This window comes from Pelobates fuscus, chromosome 7 (assembly GCF_036172605.1).
Source record: "Pelobates fuscus isolate aPelFus1 chromosome 7, aPelFus1.pri, whole genome shotgun sequence".
NCBI classification, from domain to species: domain Eukaryota; kingdom Metazoa; phylum Chordata; class Amphibia; order Anura; family Pelobatidae; genus Pelobates; species Pelobates fuscus.
In genome coordinates this window covers 108,897,146-108,913,061 of record NC_086323.1, presented here as the reverse complement: position 1 = coordinate 108,913,061, position 15,916 = coordinate 108,897,146, and the positions used below count along the sequence as shown (strand labels likewise).

General features: G+C 38.8%; 1 protein-coding gene across 2 annotated transcripts in view; it reads left to right on the top strand.

Moving 5' to 3' along the window:
• Window positions 1-14,415, top strand: part of NPTXR (neuronal pentraxin receptor) — an 85,714-nt gene extending 71,299 nt beyond the window's left edge. The window contains exons 2-5 of one of the 2 annotated variants that reach the window (XM_063426382.1): window positions 5,569-5,800; window positions 6,254-6,495; window positions 12,408-12,587; window positions 13,268-14,415. In XM_063426382.1, the coding sequence (XP_063282452.1) occupies window positions 5,569-5,800; window positions 6,254-6,495; window positions 12,408-12,587; window positions 13,268-13,492 (879 nt within the window). In that variant the 3' untranslated portion in view covers window positions 13,493-14,415. Of the gene's footprint in view, window positions 1-5,568; window positions 5,804-6,253; window positions 6,496-12,407; window positions 12,588-13,267 lie in introns of both variants that reach the window. The other variant, XM_063426381.1, reaches the window with a different exon arrangement.
• Window positions 14,416-15,916: the final 1,501 nt, after the last annotated feature.

Genomic DNA, 15,916 nt, shown 5'->3' with positions numbered 1-15,916 from the left:
ACAGCACCCCAAAAAGCCCTTTTTAGGGCTAGAACATCAGTCTGCTTTTTTTTTTTCCCTGTGTAATCTAATTGCAGTTGCCTGCCTGCCAGCGTGTGTGTCAGGCTCACAGCGTATACTGTGCCCACTTGCCCAGTGCCACCACTCATATCTGGTGTCACAATAGCTTGCATTTAAAAAAACAAAAAAAACCTTTTTGACTGTAATATAATAGCAGTCAGTTTCCTTCACACGTGTGCGTTTCAGGGCCTGCCAGGGCACAGTGTCACACCAGTGCAACTCATATCTGGTGTAACAGTAGTGTACATAAAAAAAATGGAAATTTGACTGTGAAATAATAGCAGTCCGTTTCCTTCACACGTGTGCCTTTCAGGGCCTGCCAGGGCACAGTGTCACACCAGTGCAACTCATATCTGGTGTAACAGTAGTGTACATTAAAAAACAAACAAACTAGTAATTGGACTGTGAAATAATAGCAGTCAGTTTCCTTCACACGTGTGCGTTTCAGGGCCTGCCAGGGCACAGTGTCACACCAGTGCAACTCATATCTGGTGTAACAGTAGTGTGCATTTAAAAAATATATACAATTTTGACTGTAATAGATTGAATAGCAGTTAGTTGTCTGCAAGCGTGTGTGTCAGGCCTACAGCGTCTACTCTGCCAACTTCTGCCAGTTCACAGTGCCACTCATATCTGTTGTCACAGTAGCTTGCACGCATAGTACCATTAATCGAAAAAAAAAATGACAGGCAGAGGCAGGCCACCCCCCAGGGGCCGTCGTGGTCGTGGTGCTGTGATTCCCTTTGGCCCTAGAATAATGCCAAGTATTCAGAGGCCACGTACCCTGATCTCGAAAAGTTCTGAGGACATAGTTGACTGGCTAACACAGGACACCCAATCTTCTACAGCTTCCACTCAGAACCTTGACGCACCATCCTCCTCCAGCTTAGCTTCGGGCACCTCTCAAGTTACCACTCGCCCGCCTGCCGCCACCACCAACACTAGCACCACAGCCGCTTCACTTGATCTGTCAGAGGAGTTATTTACACATCAGTTGGAAGAAATGAGTGAAGCGCAACCATTATTGCCAGAGGATGTAGATAACAGGGATATGTCTCAGTCAGGCAGCATTACACACATGGACGTACGGTGTGATGATGATGATATTGTACCCGCTGCTGCTTCCTTTACTGAGTTGTCAGATACAAGTGAAGCGGTTGATGATGACGATGCGTCCGTGGATGTCACGTGGGTGCCCGCTAGAAGAGAAGAAGAACAGGGGGAAAGTTCAGATGGGGAGACAGAGAGGAGGAGGAGACGAGTTGGAAGCAGGGGGAGGTCGTCGCAGGGAGCTAGTGGCACAGTCAGACAGCATGCATCGGCACCCGGGGTCAGCCAGACAGCACGCCAATCAACGCATGCTGTTGCCACCACCAGAATGCCGTCATTGCAGAGCACAGCAGTGTGGCATTTTTTTGGTGTGTCTGCCTCTGACAACAGTTTGCGGTGTTTGCGGTGCGTTAAACGGGGAGTTTGGCCTGTCACTGTGAAGCGGGCGTAACCCTTACACTACCTGATCGATACAACATCATACCTGATGTTTTAAAGCACGTTATTCCAAACAATTTAGGAATGTTAGGTGATTTATGCTCTTTATGGATTAAAACCAGACTCTGCATGAACTATGTAATTTTCCATGGGAGTATTGCCATGGATCCCCCTCCGGCATGCCACAGTCCAGGTGTTAGTCCCCTTGAAACAACTTTTCCATCACTTTTGTGGCCAGAAAGAGTCCCTGTGGGTTTTAAAATTCGCCTGCCCATTGAAGTCTATGGCGGTTTGCCCGGTTCGCCAGTTCGCGAACATTTGCGGAAATTCGCGTTCACCGTTCGTGAACGGAAAATTTTATGTTCGCAACATCTCTAGTTGGGAGTGGATATAAAATGTATTGCTTTATATGTAGAAGCAGCAACTGTTTTTATTTATACCATCCTCACCTTCCGTTCTCTTTTCTCATATTTACCTATTTACGGTTCTTCTTTTTAACATGAACTGTCAGGGATTGCTGGTAGTTCTCCCATATTTCATGGAAATTATATCTCATGCGAACAGAGAAACATTTGGCATGGCAATTGTGTTTGGATTTAAATCTGTACTTATTTTTCATGACTTCCATTGGGAGTGGAGAAAATGTATGGAAATCCTTTATATAAGTCTTCATTTAGAAGGAATTTTTATTTATATAAAAAATTGAGATAAAATTTTTTCACAACTATCGTCTTATTAAAGCTAAGGTTAACTTTTTCCTCTAATAGAGAAATAAAATCAGATTATGTAGTATCGTTTCTGCAGTCATTGAAAATGTTAGTTTAGATCCAAAGTTTGTCAGATATGAGGATGAATCTTCCATACTTTGTTCTATCAGTTATGAAACTTTTCAGCAGGACAAATCTCTAATTTGCATCTCTCATCAGATACGGATAAACTGATTTCCTTGTATTTAATATTTTTTTAAATTAAATTTGTAAATGTTACTTAGTATGTTTTTGAAAGTAATGTGAACCTTTTAACTATAAAATCATTTCTTTTAATTGCTTTACATTAAACGTGAATTCAAAGTGAATTTCATATTTAAGATACAGGGTCAAACTAACTGAACTGGAAAAATTACAAAAAATCTATATAAAAAACAAAACATATATAAGAACTGAAAAAAATCACTTAGTAAGCTACACTTTCAATTCAGCTACACCTGCCTTAAATTTAATATTCACTTTGAATTCTCCCAGGGTAAACAACACTGTTAGTTTATCTGTTTGGTGTGTTCTTGTTTGAAAGTTTAAAGAGAAAAGAATTCAGGCATATTTTTTATTTACTTACTTTTGCTAGTTTCCATCCTGACTTTACAGGAAGAGATTTTCAAGTAGCAAGCAGGGAATTGGTAGGGATACATTGGGTGAATCTTTTTTTACTTTACAGCTATCTGTTCAAACTACAATGCAGTATAGACCGGGGATAGGCAACCTTTGGCACTACAGATGTTGTGGACTACATCACCCATTAAGCTCTTACACCCATATTGCTGGCAAAGCATCATGCGAGGTGAAGTCCAACATCTGGAGTGCCGAAGGTTGCCTATGCCTGGCATAGACCAATGTTTCCCGGTTAATATTATATGATGATATTGCTACTGCTGTAGCTCTCATGGAGTTTGACTTCATAGTGATTTAAAATAAAATATTATTTTTAGTAAAGTGTTCTAAGCAACTGATTCGGTTTTTCCCCTGGATAACAATCTTCCAGAGGACTTCCTTGCTTTTTAATTGACATGCAGTTACAGGCTAAAAGATAAAATAATTCTACTAGGTCCCTTTTCTGTTTGTTTTATGCCTTTAATTTTACCTTCTCTTGCAGTCTTTATGTTTTCTATTTTTTAGGGTGTCATGGACATTTGACCCTGTCCTTCACTGGTCTTCTTCTGATCTCCATTTTATTTTGCTTTCAGTATCTCAGATTTTCTTTTTATGGACCATAATAATTCTTGTTACCATCTGGTTGATGTCTGTTGTTTGGTTTTTTCACACTGCGAAATGTTTCATTTATTACACTGTTCTAACTACCCCTCGGGTGAAAACATGCATGGATTTAATTATGCATTTTTTTCATTGGGGTTATAGCTAAAAACAGCTTGCAAAACTTGCTGATGTCTTGTCTGAAGCCTTTGCAAGCACTCGTCTTCTTTGCCTGCCCACACTTTCTGTGGCTGTCTAATCACAGACATCTGCTCTATACCAAATAAAAATGAAAGTTATAGTACTGTCACTTTAATTATCGTTTATTATCGTTTTTATTTTGTAAGTTTGAGAAAACTGTGTCGCTGGAAAAATGGTGTAAAATAACAAATAATGGTAAGGGGACAAAAGATGCAACAGATTAAAAAATCCCAAGATTTAATTGTACCAAATATTTGCCTAAAATTAGAAGGAAAAGTGTCAGTGACAGTTTGATAAATCATTCCCTTTGTCTTTGTTTCAATGTTGCAGCAGACAGATAAAATGCAGACTTAGTGTACATTTAGGGACAGAATGGACTTTTGCAGGCAATCATTTTCACAATATTTTTTTTTTTGTATAGTTTCCGAGACCTAAATATGTCATACTCAGTCCTTTATTTTTCTTTTATATTTGTACAAATGAAAATGTTAGAGAGTAATAGGGCCACGTGCCAATAATGTATTTGTTGTCCATTAAACAGATTCATTATTATTGAAGCCATCATTCAGTCATAAATAATGGCCTAGTATGGTTTTGGCCTTTTTGTGCCCCAAAGAGATTGGAACGTTAGAATGAATGTAACCAAGAAAATAAAGGAATTGTACATTTTGTTGTCCTTAGTCTGTTTTCATGGACATTTATGTTTCCAAATACCTATAATTTTTATTTAAAAATGATTAGCTCAGTGCTGTGGCATACTAACGGGGGAGCCACCCTCTTCTACTGTTGTTTCCAAACTAGCTATGGAGCAGCATGTGAGGGGGCTGCTGGGATCACTCTTCACCCTGTACTAATGCTGGAGCCAGGATATGACATCACTCCTGCCGCAGCATCAGTACAGAGCTACAAAGAGCTGGGCAGCAATCAGTACTAGAGATGAGGTACTACCCAAGTTCCCTTTAAAGTTAAGAAAAGGAAGGATGGGTGAGAAAAAAATGAAATAATAATAAAAACAAGTAAGTGTATGTATCTGTATGGCTGGAAGTATGTGTTTGTATGAGTCATTGTGTGTATATGAATCTGTGTATATATGAAATTGTGTACATGAGCATGTGTTTGTTTTCATGATTGTGTGTGCCAATAAGTGTGTGTATAAAAATGTGTGTATGTCCACATGTATTTGGAGTGTGTGTGTGTATCTATATTAATTGTGTCCTGTATATGAGTCCTTGTGTGTATATATGAATGTTTGTTTTTTAAGTGATTCTGTGTATTAATAATTGTGTAAATAAAAATGTGTGTATATGAGTCTGTGTGTGATTATATTGATGTGTGTGAATGTCCATGTGTATTTGAATATGAGTGTGTATTTATTAATGTATGTTGTTGTATATGAGTCCTTGTGTGTGAATGTGTGTGTACATGACTGTAGGTATGTGTGAATACGAATGTGTATATAAATGTCACTGTGTGTAATTTCCCTAACATAAGGGGGTTGGCGGGTGGTGAGAGGGAGACACCAAAATACAGCTCGGAGTACCAGAATAAATTTCTGCCCAAGGTGCCATGTCACCTGTGTACACCTCTGGCTCAGTGGTATGATATTGATACTATGCACATACTGACCTGAGGCATGAAGGCTAGATATACACATACTAAATGCAAAGTGTTGTATTCGTTACTAAAGGTTGTGTGAGTGGCAGACTCTCTGAGGAAAACTCCATTGGGACACAGAGGGGATGTTAGCAGCTACTATGACCTGTAGTAGTCTGGCCCTGGCATCGAGTCACATTAATGTAAATAGCCAGATGTTTATAGATTACTTATTGTTTTTCGTACTTTTGTCTTGTTGCAGCTGGAGATTCAGCAGCGAGTGAACAACATGTCCACTCCAGCTTCCACCTCGCCTCCACCAGCTCATGGCAAAGACTCGCTGCAATGGAACTTGCTTGAGTTAGAGGCACAGCTATTGGCCAAGTTTCAGGAATTAGAGAAAGAGCAGTCAACAGCATCTGGGGAGAGAGACAAGCAGGACATAGAGAAAGAGCTGAGCATCTTGCAGAATCGCATAGCAGAACTGGAACAAGGTGGTGGTATTATTATTATAATGAGACTAAAAAAAGGACCTACATGTCATATAACTGAAAAAAGAGAAGGGGTGTAATATATTTCATAGAACAGAGGGATGAGATACATGGCATAGAGTTTGTATGGTAACAAAATAAATAAAGAGATAGATTGTATAGTAAGATGTCTGCTACACAGATGAGTTCGTGATTTTATATTCCATCTCTATTATTCTGGTGTCCTTTTTTTTAATGCCCCTTCTATTTCAGCACAGTTTTAACTTATTTATTGAAATTGCATATGCAAAATATCAGCTCTTTGATTGTGTTCATTTCTTGGCTTGATGAGCTTTTGTACTTTTCTAAAATGCGTTGCTTGCTGCCCTTGATTTAAATCAAAGTAAAGTAATTTCTACAGTGATCTGACTCTACTTTATGGTATCCTAGAAAATGTCTTTTTTTCTGCTTTCTCAGGTTTACCTAGCTACCACCCAGAAAACTTCAAGCTCATTTTCTCAGTTCGTACAAACTACATGTATGGTCGAATGAAGAAAACTCTACCAGAGCTCTATGCTTTCACAATGTGTGTGTGGTTGAAATCCAAGGCTTCTTCTGGGTCAGGCACACCTTTCTCTTACTCTGTTCCTGGACAACCTAATGAGATAGTGCTATTGGAATGGGGACATAACCCAATGGAGCTTCTCATCAATGACAAGGTATGTAGGGTGCTATCCATAGAGAATAAATATACTGAAACCATAGCTATGTGCAAAATTATTTTATGTCCCACCATATAGAATAGAACTGGTTCTAGTGATTCACTCAGTGGTGGTTTGGCATCATTACCTCCATAAATAACAATGTTTGCGATCTATAGGGCGGTATAAGTACAAAAACCTACACCTCTGAGATCCAACAAACCGTGGAGTGCAGGTGTGATGCTGCCTTAAAAGCATACAAGCCTGAATACGGAGCCAGTGTTTATATGCAGGCTCCTTTAAATGTGAGTCTTCCACTTCACGACGATTTTATCTATTTCATCTTTATATACCATCTGCACTATGTTGCTTTTTTTACTCTTTTCACATGTACTGCAAATTAAGCTTGCTATTAAGTTATAAGGGGTAAGTGTACCCCGTCATTCTTTTCAGACTCCACTTAGAGGTGTAGGATTTCGCAATTATACCACCCTATATATTTTGGACTACTTTAAGTGTGGATAAGAGGGTATTTCCATACAAGTGTCTTTGAGCAGCTGTAATTTATTTTCGATCTTTAGCACCTTATTGGACACACATTCCTCCCTAACAGGAGGTACATCTCACTTGTAACAATGTTTGAGACTTTAACATCTTTCTATCCCATATCTGATTTCCAAATCCCACTGACTGAATTGGAATTTTCAGAGCAACTGAGAGAAATAAATACCAGTGCTATCTATATCTCCTACGATGTCCTGCCTGGCTTCACACAATACCTTATTGTTATACTTCATTTTTTTTCAGTAAGTTGTTCATAATATTAACTTTTTTAATGAATGGCAGAGTATGTTTCAAATAATGGTTCATAGAGATGCTAAATAACCCCTTTATAGTCAGATTAAAAGTAAGATTTATTTTTTTACAAACATGTATTCCTAATGCCATTGTGTCCCCTCAATCTATGGTTTACATGTCTTACCTTACCCAATCCAATGCTTCCCCTTAGGAAAACATAGGGAGGCTAGGGCACCTGCATGACAAGATGCTGTGCTGCGCCATTCAGATGCTCTCTATTTGATCTATAACCAAATTTAACTCAGTTATAGATGTGGGAGCACCTCTAGTGCCAATCAAATGCTCTCTATTTGATCTATAACCAAATTTAACTCCGTTATAGATGTGGGAGCACCTCTAGTGCCAGTCAAAAGCTCTCTATTTGATCTATAACCAAATTGAACTCAGTTATAGATGTGGGAGCACATCTGGTGCTAATCAAATGCTCTCTAATTGATCTATAACCAAGTTTAATTTAGTTATAATTGTGGTAGCACCTGTAGTGCCAATCAAATGCTATCCAACTGATCTATAACCAAGTTTAATTTAGTTATAGTTTTGGTAGCACCTCTAGTGGCTGTTGATTCTGCTAAACAGCAATGTTTTCAGTGCCAGGGTTAAAAACACAGGGGCATGGCACAAAGAACACTTCCTTGAGATGAAGTGTTCTGCGTGCCTATAGAGTCTGTCTTATTCAGCTATATGGCATGCTCCGTGTGCTGACTGCTGTTGCAATATAGACACACGTTACTTTATCTTCCAAGTAAGAAGACAGCAGGAAAGCACTCTGTATGCCTAGCAATTCTGGACCAATATATGGAACCCTTCTTTGCATATGTCATTCTGTGAGACCTTTTTTTTTTTTTTTAATTACATAGTTAGGAAAGAAAGGTCATATTATAATTCAAAATCATGCTTTCTTTAAAGGACCACTCTAGTGCCAGGAAAGCATACTCGTTTTCCTGGCACTAGAGTGCCCTGAGGGTGCCCCCACCCTCAGGGACCCCCTCCCGCCCGGCTCTGGAAAGGGGAAAAGGGTTAAAACTTACCTTTTTCCAGCGCTGGGCGGGGAGCTCTCCTCCTCCTCTCCGCCTCCGTTCCTCCCCGTCGGCTGAATGCGCACGCACGGCAAGAGCTGCGCGCGCATTCAGCCGGTCACATAGGAAAGCATTCATAATGCTTTCCTATGGACGCTTGCGTGCTCTCACTGTGATTTTCACAGTGAGAATCACGCAAGCGCCTCTAGTGGCTGTCAGTGAGACAGCCACTAGAGGATTAGGGGGAAGGCTTAACTAATTGATAAACATAGCAGTTTCTCTGAAACTGCTATGTTTATAAAACAATTAGTTAACCCTAGCTGGACCTGGCACCCAGACCACTTCATTAAGCTGAAGTGGTCTGGGTGCCTAGAGTGGTCCTTTAAGAGTCGTGCCATGTTTAATGTATTCCAGTAAAGTACGATCCTCATCATACAGGATGACCAGTACGTGTCATAGATCACTCCCAATAAGCTCCATAACTGGTTTGTCAAACTGCACCCCTAGATGTTATTGGACTTTATATTCCTTAATTATCTGCCAGCCAGAGATTTTTGTGTTTACTTTTATTATTAGCCATTGGGAAATGACAAACTGTATAAAAATATTTTCGTTGTAGAATGAAAAAATATATCCTTTTCTATGGTCCAAACTAAGTGATATTTCTGGCTCAACTCCAAACGTTTCACCAGAATAAGTAATTTCCCTGAATACTCTGGACCCCTAAGTAGTGTTGGTTACTTTTATCCTTCAGATTACCTAAGATGTATGCAGCCTTTCTGTTAGTCCTATAATGTGGTCAGTTCTTCTGTAAATGGATCTTCAAAACAGTGCATTTGCATCGACCGTTATTCAATCAACATCTTTGATGTTGCCAACAGCCTCACGCTTAAATCTCAGTTCCTCGGACACTTTATTGCTTGTATTTTTGAGTGCCAAATAAGTGGTTTAGAGTGAAAAATTTGCTTTTTTTGTTTCTGTTTCAAATTTTGCTACACATCTATAACAAACAAGTGCTTTTCAAGCCAAGACAGAGCCATGGGAAAAACTTGATCTATCAACAACGCACATACAGCAAGAAACAAATCTGCACAAGCAGCAGCTTGGTCCTTAGTTAACACATTTGCCAAGTCCTACAAATGTAATGTTTTAACTTCAGATGGACTAATTTTGCCAAAACTGTTTTCCAGGCAGCATTATATCAAATTAAATTTTTTTTTCAATCTCTTATTTCTTATGTTGGTACAACCTTAGAGTATCCCACTAGCAAAAAGAGGCAGATTTCTACTTGAAGGGACATTACAGGCACCCAGATCACTTCATCTGATTAAAATGGTCTGGGTGCAATGTCGCTATTCTCGTAGCTCTGCAATCTAAAGCACTGCAGTTTTAGAGAAACTCTAATGTTTATGCTTCCTGCAGTTTTACAGAGTTTGACTCCGTGAAATGACGCTAGACATCCTCGTGCTTAGCAGAAGGATATCCAGCATCAAGCAAAACCCCACAGGAAAACACTGATTTAATGCTTTCCTATGGCGAAGGCCTAATGCCAACCACACATGCACATTAGGTCTCCCCATGGGCTGATGTCAGCGCAAGAGCGCAACCCAGCACAGAGAGATCTCAAGTGAATGAAGGGTTTGTTAACCCTTTCATTGATGGGAAGGCCGGGGAGTCATGGGGGCAGAGGGACTCTTTAGTGTTAGGAATATATCTTTATATTCCTAACACTAAAGTGTTCCTTTAAGAACAGATGTTGTACTCCCCCAGACATGGCTAATGCATTTTTTTAATTTTGTATATTTAAAAGATAGGTGGGATAGGGGTGCTTAATTTTTGGCAAAAAAAACAAAACCTATAATTCTATTACCTAATATTTCCTGTAGCCCTAGTTTCAGATTATTTTTTCTTTCATCTATAGCCGTGTAGCTGGTATTCGAACAGCTGATATTTAAACACGATATCTTAAAAAAAATAAAGGCATTATTCTATATGCTACCATTAGATAAACAGCTCTTTATTACTATAAAAACATATAATACATTTTATGTTGCTCTAAATGTTAAAGGAACACTCTGGGCACCATAACAACTTCATCTTAATTAGGCTGTTATGGTGCCAGGAGAGCAAGAACAGTTCAACCCCAAAGAATGCAATACAGCACCGTTCCTGGCTGTTCCCAATGACATCTTCATCTAAGATTTGAATAGAAGAAGCAAAGACTGTTGGAAGGCAGGGGCACCTCTGATTGGCTTTAAGTCAATCAGTAGCTTGCTCCTCATTCATAAAAAGGTATTTTTTTTTAGGAATGGGAACCTACTGACTGGCTTAGAGCATGGACAGTTTAACACCTCAATGTAAGAAGGGATCTCATGGCACCATAACAACTTAATTTCATTGTTGTTATGGTGCCCAAACTGGTCCTTTAGTGAGCAAAACAGCTCTAAAGGAAAATAACCCACCTGAATGGTCACTGTTAAAAGGAGCATTACTTGGCCTTTAGCCATCCCTGATTCAATATCAAAGTTGTTACAAATGGTTTCTTGGCTCTGATGGACAGCCTACTGCCCATTGCTATGGTCTCCAATGCTGTATCCAAGACAAACACTAACCACAGGCTAGTTAGTTGAGCTAGGTGGGAGCAGAAGTGAAGGGCTGTATTGTACCCATTCAGACACTCCAAAAAATCTTGTAATTTACCATGATTTTTATAGGCTTAACTTTATCCATTGAGTTCTATTGCTGTAAAAATTCTATTTCAACCATATACTGTCCATCACTGTGAGCTCTCTATTGCTGTGAACATTTGCTGTCTCCAAGCAATGACTATTTCTGTAGGCTGTATTGCTGTAATAAACTCCCTTGTACTCACAGAACATTGCACATTGATATTGGATTTATTACCATATTATTCTCTGGTACTCACATTACACTGCCCACAGCTGTCTACTTTGTACCGTAGAACTCTGTTTCATTCATTGACGAGGCCAATTGCAGTGAGCTTTAACACTGTGGGCTCTAATTCACTCTAACTCTGCACATTGCTATGAGGTCTATTACTTTAGAGCTATTTCATTCAACAACGCCTATCACTGCTTATTCTTGTCCTAACCCATTGTTGATCACCACTCACATGTTTTCATAGAGAAAAAAAACATCTTTAACTTACTTCAAAGACCAGTATCCATAGGCTCACCCTTGTCCCATATCCATCCTACAAAACAAAAGTTTGTAAAAACCTAAACTTTTAATTTAACATCCAGTTTTTATGGGAACAATTTTAGTTTTCTTATAATGCTTTAAACAGGGTTGTCATTAGAAATGTTGGGTCCCATAACAATCATAAAACTTTAGGCTCACGCCACCCCAGTACCTTTCTAGGTATTGCGTAATTTAGGCCTTCATCCAATTGAAAGTTTCTAGGGCAAATGCTAGACCAGGAAGACTCTTATCAAACCAGAGGGGCACACATTGTTTTGATACTAAATTCATATTTAGATAACTCAAAGGGGAACAATCACTTATCTGATATTTACACAACTGGACTAACAGTGACCCCCCCCCCCTCCCCTCCCAACCTTTCTTCACTAGGAGTTCTGTTTTTTGTTTTGTTTTTTAAATTTAGGTTAAAGGGTTTACATCATTGTTAAGGAGGAGTAGAAATAGAAACATTGTTTAATTTCTCCTCTTTTCTGCATGCTTTTTCAATGCTGAAGGCTAGATGAAAAGAACAAAGCGTACTCCATCAATAGAGAGGAAGCATAGATGGAGGCACCCAGCTGCAGGATAGAAGTGAAAGGGGCATGGATTTCTACATTTATTGTTTTCACTCCTCACACATATATATTTGATAAATACAGGAATAAACAAACAGAATATTAAAAATCCTGGGACCTGACTGTTACCCTTTACGTGAGGCTATTCAAAGATTAAATAGATTCTAACAACTAGGTCGTTACAGCTTAGCCCATCTTTTAAAGTATGCTGCATATGACCATGACCCTATGGCTTGTCCTACACCCGGTACTCACTTATAATTCACTGTTACTTCATTAGGTTACACAACTCCCTGTCAGCTTAAAGGATGGTATGTGGCATCATATATGTGTGGCCTGGACCACAAGGGATGGGATGTGGACTGCCTTCCAGGATGGAAAAAAAAAGGGATCCAATGAAAACCTCTCTGCCTGGCACCCTATCAAACCCAATGGAATCATCATTCTTGGACAGGAGCAGGTAATCTAATTGGGGTTCCCTATGTACAAATATCTGACCTGTCATATATTCTTTTATTTATCTAACAATAGAATATTTCCACTCAATCATACTTTTTTTTTTTTTTTTTTTAATCTTCTGGATTCCTTTATTATGTGATATTCCTAACACACATTGTTTGGTCTATGTTGCCCTGCGATCCTTCTCCGTGTATGCCCTGGCTGTTAGGGAAACCCATAAATTATACAGTACTTATTTTGTATTATTTAATTCAGGAACTATGTAAAACCCAAAGCACTGACCCTAACATGGTTATTCACTAAAATGAGAAAGCAAAGTGAGTTCACAGTGATTTTCTAAATTTTGATAGACAAACTGGAAGAATAGCAGACGTAGAGAATGTTTTCAGTCTGTCTACTTTTCCTTAAACTGGCAATTAACTTTGGTTTCTCACCTTACTGAATAACCCTATTGGAGTTATTAGGCTGTCTGCTCTATACGAAACATGTTTTATTTTTCTATCAACATGTGTAAACATAATACTATGATACAATATGGCTCCTGAGATTGGGCTCCGGATTGCATTCTCCTCTGTGACCCTCATACCAACTTCAGTCAAAAGAATAATCTCCTGCCATTGGTATTTGTAAGAGTCAGTTTAATTAGCAGAATATTTCTTCTCTTCCCCTTGGTTGCTGCAGGATACATTAGGTGGTCGTTTTGATGCCACTCAGGCATTTGTGGGAGAGGTGGCCCAGTTCAACATGTGGGATCGAGTTCTGAGTCTGAGTGAAATAGAGGGCATTGCTAACTGCACATCACCACTGTCTGGGAACCTTATCCAGTGGGACAACCGTCAGGTGGAGGTTTTTGGTGGAGCCACAAAAGGTACATTTGAAAGCTGCGACGAGCGCCTGAGTCACTGAATCTCCATGGCAGCTGAGTGCTCTTACATCCACTTTCCCTTGGTGTCACCATTGCCAGATTTCACAGCTCCCCAAGATTTGGGTATGGACACAGCACAGGCTTGTGTTGTCCGCCACAAGATAAAATAAAAAACTTTGTCTTTGTTTTGGTTGATTAAAATTTTACAATCAAATTGGGCTTCTTGGATAATCTTCATTCAGATTTGCAATTTTATTTTTCGGTTCTGTGTTTTTTTTTTGCCAGTTTTTTTCTTTTTATTAACTTTTTTCACACTAGCTTTCTAAGCGTACGTTTGACCTGATGTTGAAGGGCATAAATCCCTTTACACAGAGATTAAATACCATCATGATTAAAATATGAATACTTTAATTTGCTAATGCCACTTAATTTGTAAAAATATATATATATATATTTTTATTTGCATTCAGCTGTATAATTTTGTATGATAATTATTTTATTATAATGGTTTTTATTATTATTTGCATCCATTCAAGAGTTCTTAAATTATTGATAGATGGATCTCACATTCAAATGTTACGGGGTTATAAATTGTAGACAAAAATAAATAAAAAATAAGTTGTTGCTTCTGTTTTGTGACACAACTTTGACTCACTGTGACATCAGACCTCACTGCCATGTGTAAAGTTCTTAAATTATTTGTCATTCTTTAGAGAGTTTACTAATTATAAATGTATAGTGTTTGCACATTCTGCTTTAACCCTTTAACTCACCTCACCAATTTTCTATTTCTAACTTTATTTTGAAATTTCCTTCTCAGTCTTCTCGCTGCTTCCTCTCCCTTTGATCACGTTTTATTCTCTCTGCCTTCACTGCGCCATCGCTTGCTTGTTTTGGTACATTTGTGAATTGTGTCAATTTTGTAAACAATCAGTGTTGGAAATAAAGATGAAGTTTGTGTTTGTTCCTTTCTCTTTCTTGTTTTTTAGCAAATATATTCTGGTGAAAGAACTAAATTGGTTACAGGATCAGCTGTTATCTCAGTATTCGGAAGATTATATTTTGGCAGGGACAGTCTCATCAATGTAAAAAAATTAGTGCCATAACCATTGTGTAATAGTAATATCTATTAATCAGCTACTACTTTTGTTAAATCTGAGAGTATTTGTTAAATCCCTTTGTGGGGAGGAAAATATAATTAAGAAAAACTGATTCCCATATATTGTACAATAAGGTAACTAGAGCTTGAATCTTAGTAGGATACATATCAAGCACTCTAAAGTGTGGTTCTGACTGACCCCTGTGTTCCAAAAGGTCTTTATAACATTGTATACTCTATGATCCCTTGCTCATAATACTCTTACCAGGAGCACGTAAACCTTTAGCTGCTAAATCATTTCCCAGCCATGTACTGAAGTCATTTTTAGAGGAACAAATGTGTATTCCTGACACTGTAGTCTAAATAGCTGTTTTACCTCCAGTACAAAAGGTCTAAATGACCTCACCTTTTTCCAGGGCTGCGAAGATCCGGTCCCGGCCACACTCTGCCCCCTTGGCTGAGATCATCAAACTTGAAATAAATGCCTGCAAGGAGAAGAAGGGAGAAGGGATATGCTCTGTGTGAGAGGGGCAAGAGCAGATGAGTGGAGAAAGGAGAGAAACAGACAGCATTATTTATTGCAGGAGCTTTAGACAGGAAATCTGAGACTGGAGAGAAAGAGACAATATACATTTTATTTATAAAAGCTGACCTAAAATGTTGGTGACTTTTAATCTGTGATAGAAAGCAAGTCTGGGCTTTTCCAAACACGGGTATGCAGGAGAGGTGTGTCTTACAGCAATTGTAAGACACACTAAAAACATGATTGATGCTTTCAGCAAGACTCAGAAATAATGGAAATCAATTAAAATAGGAGCTTTTAATAGTTTTAAGGGAAGAAACAGTTAACTGTATAACACTAGTCAAGTCAGATGGTTAGAAAACTGTAAACCTAAATCTGCCATGACAGCTGGAATTCAAACATCAAACTATATATATATTTATATATATATATATAGTTTGATGTTTAAATTCCAGTTGTCATGTATATATATATATGGCCGGTCGTCCCCCCACCCCCGCCCCCCAAAAAATGTATCTTCACCTGTGTGCCTCGTAACCCCTCTTTTGCATTTCTTACCCCTTTAGTGTTACATGTCCCCTCTTGAATGTGTTACCCTGTGTGTGTTACACCCCCTTTAGTGTATTATATCCCCCTTTAGTGTCTTACACCCCCCTGTGTCTCTTACTTGCCCACCAGCCCCTTTCTGTGTCGCTGTGCTTTAGTGTGGGGGATAGGAGCAGAATTGTGTGGGATAGGGACTTTATTATTATAATATATATAGCGCCAATAAATTCTGTAGCGCTATACAATAGGGCTTTAGTACTGTGTGTGTGGGACTGGGCTTTAGTCAAGGGGAGATAG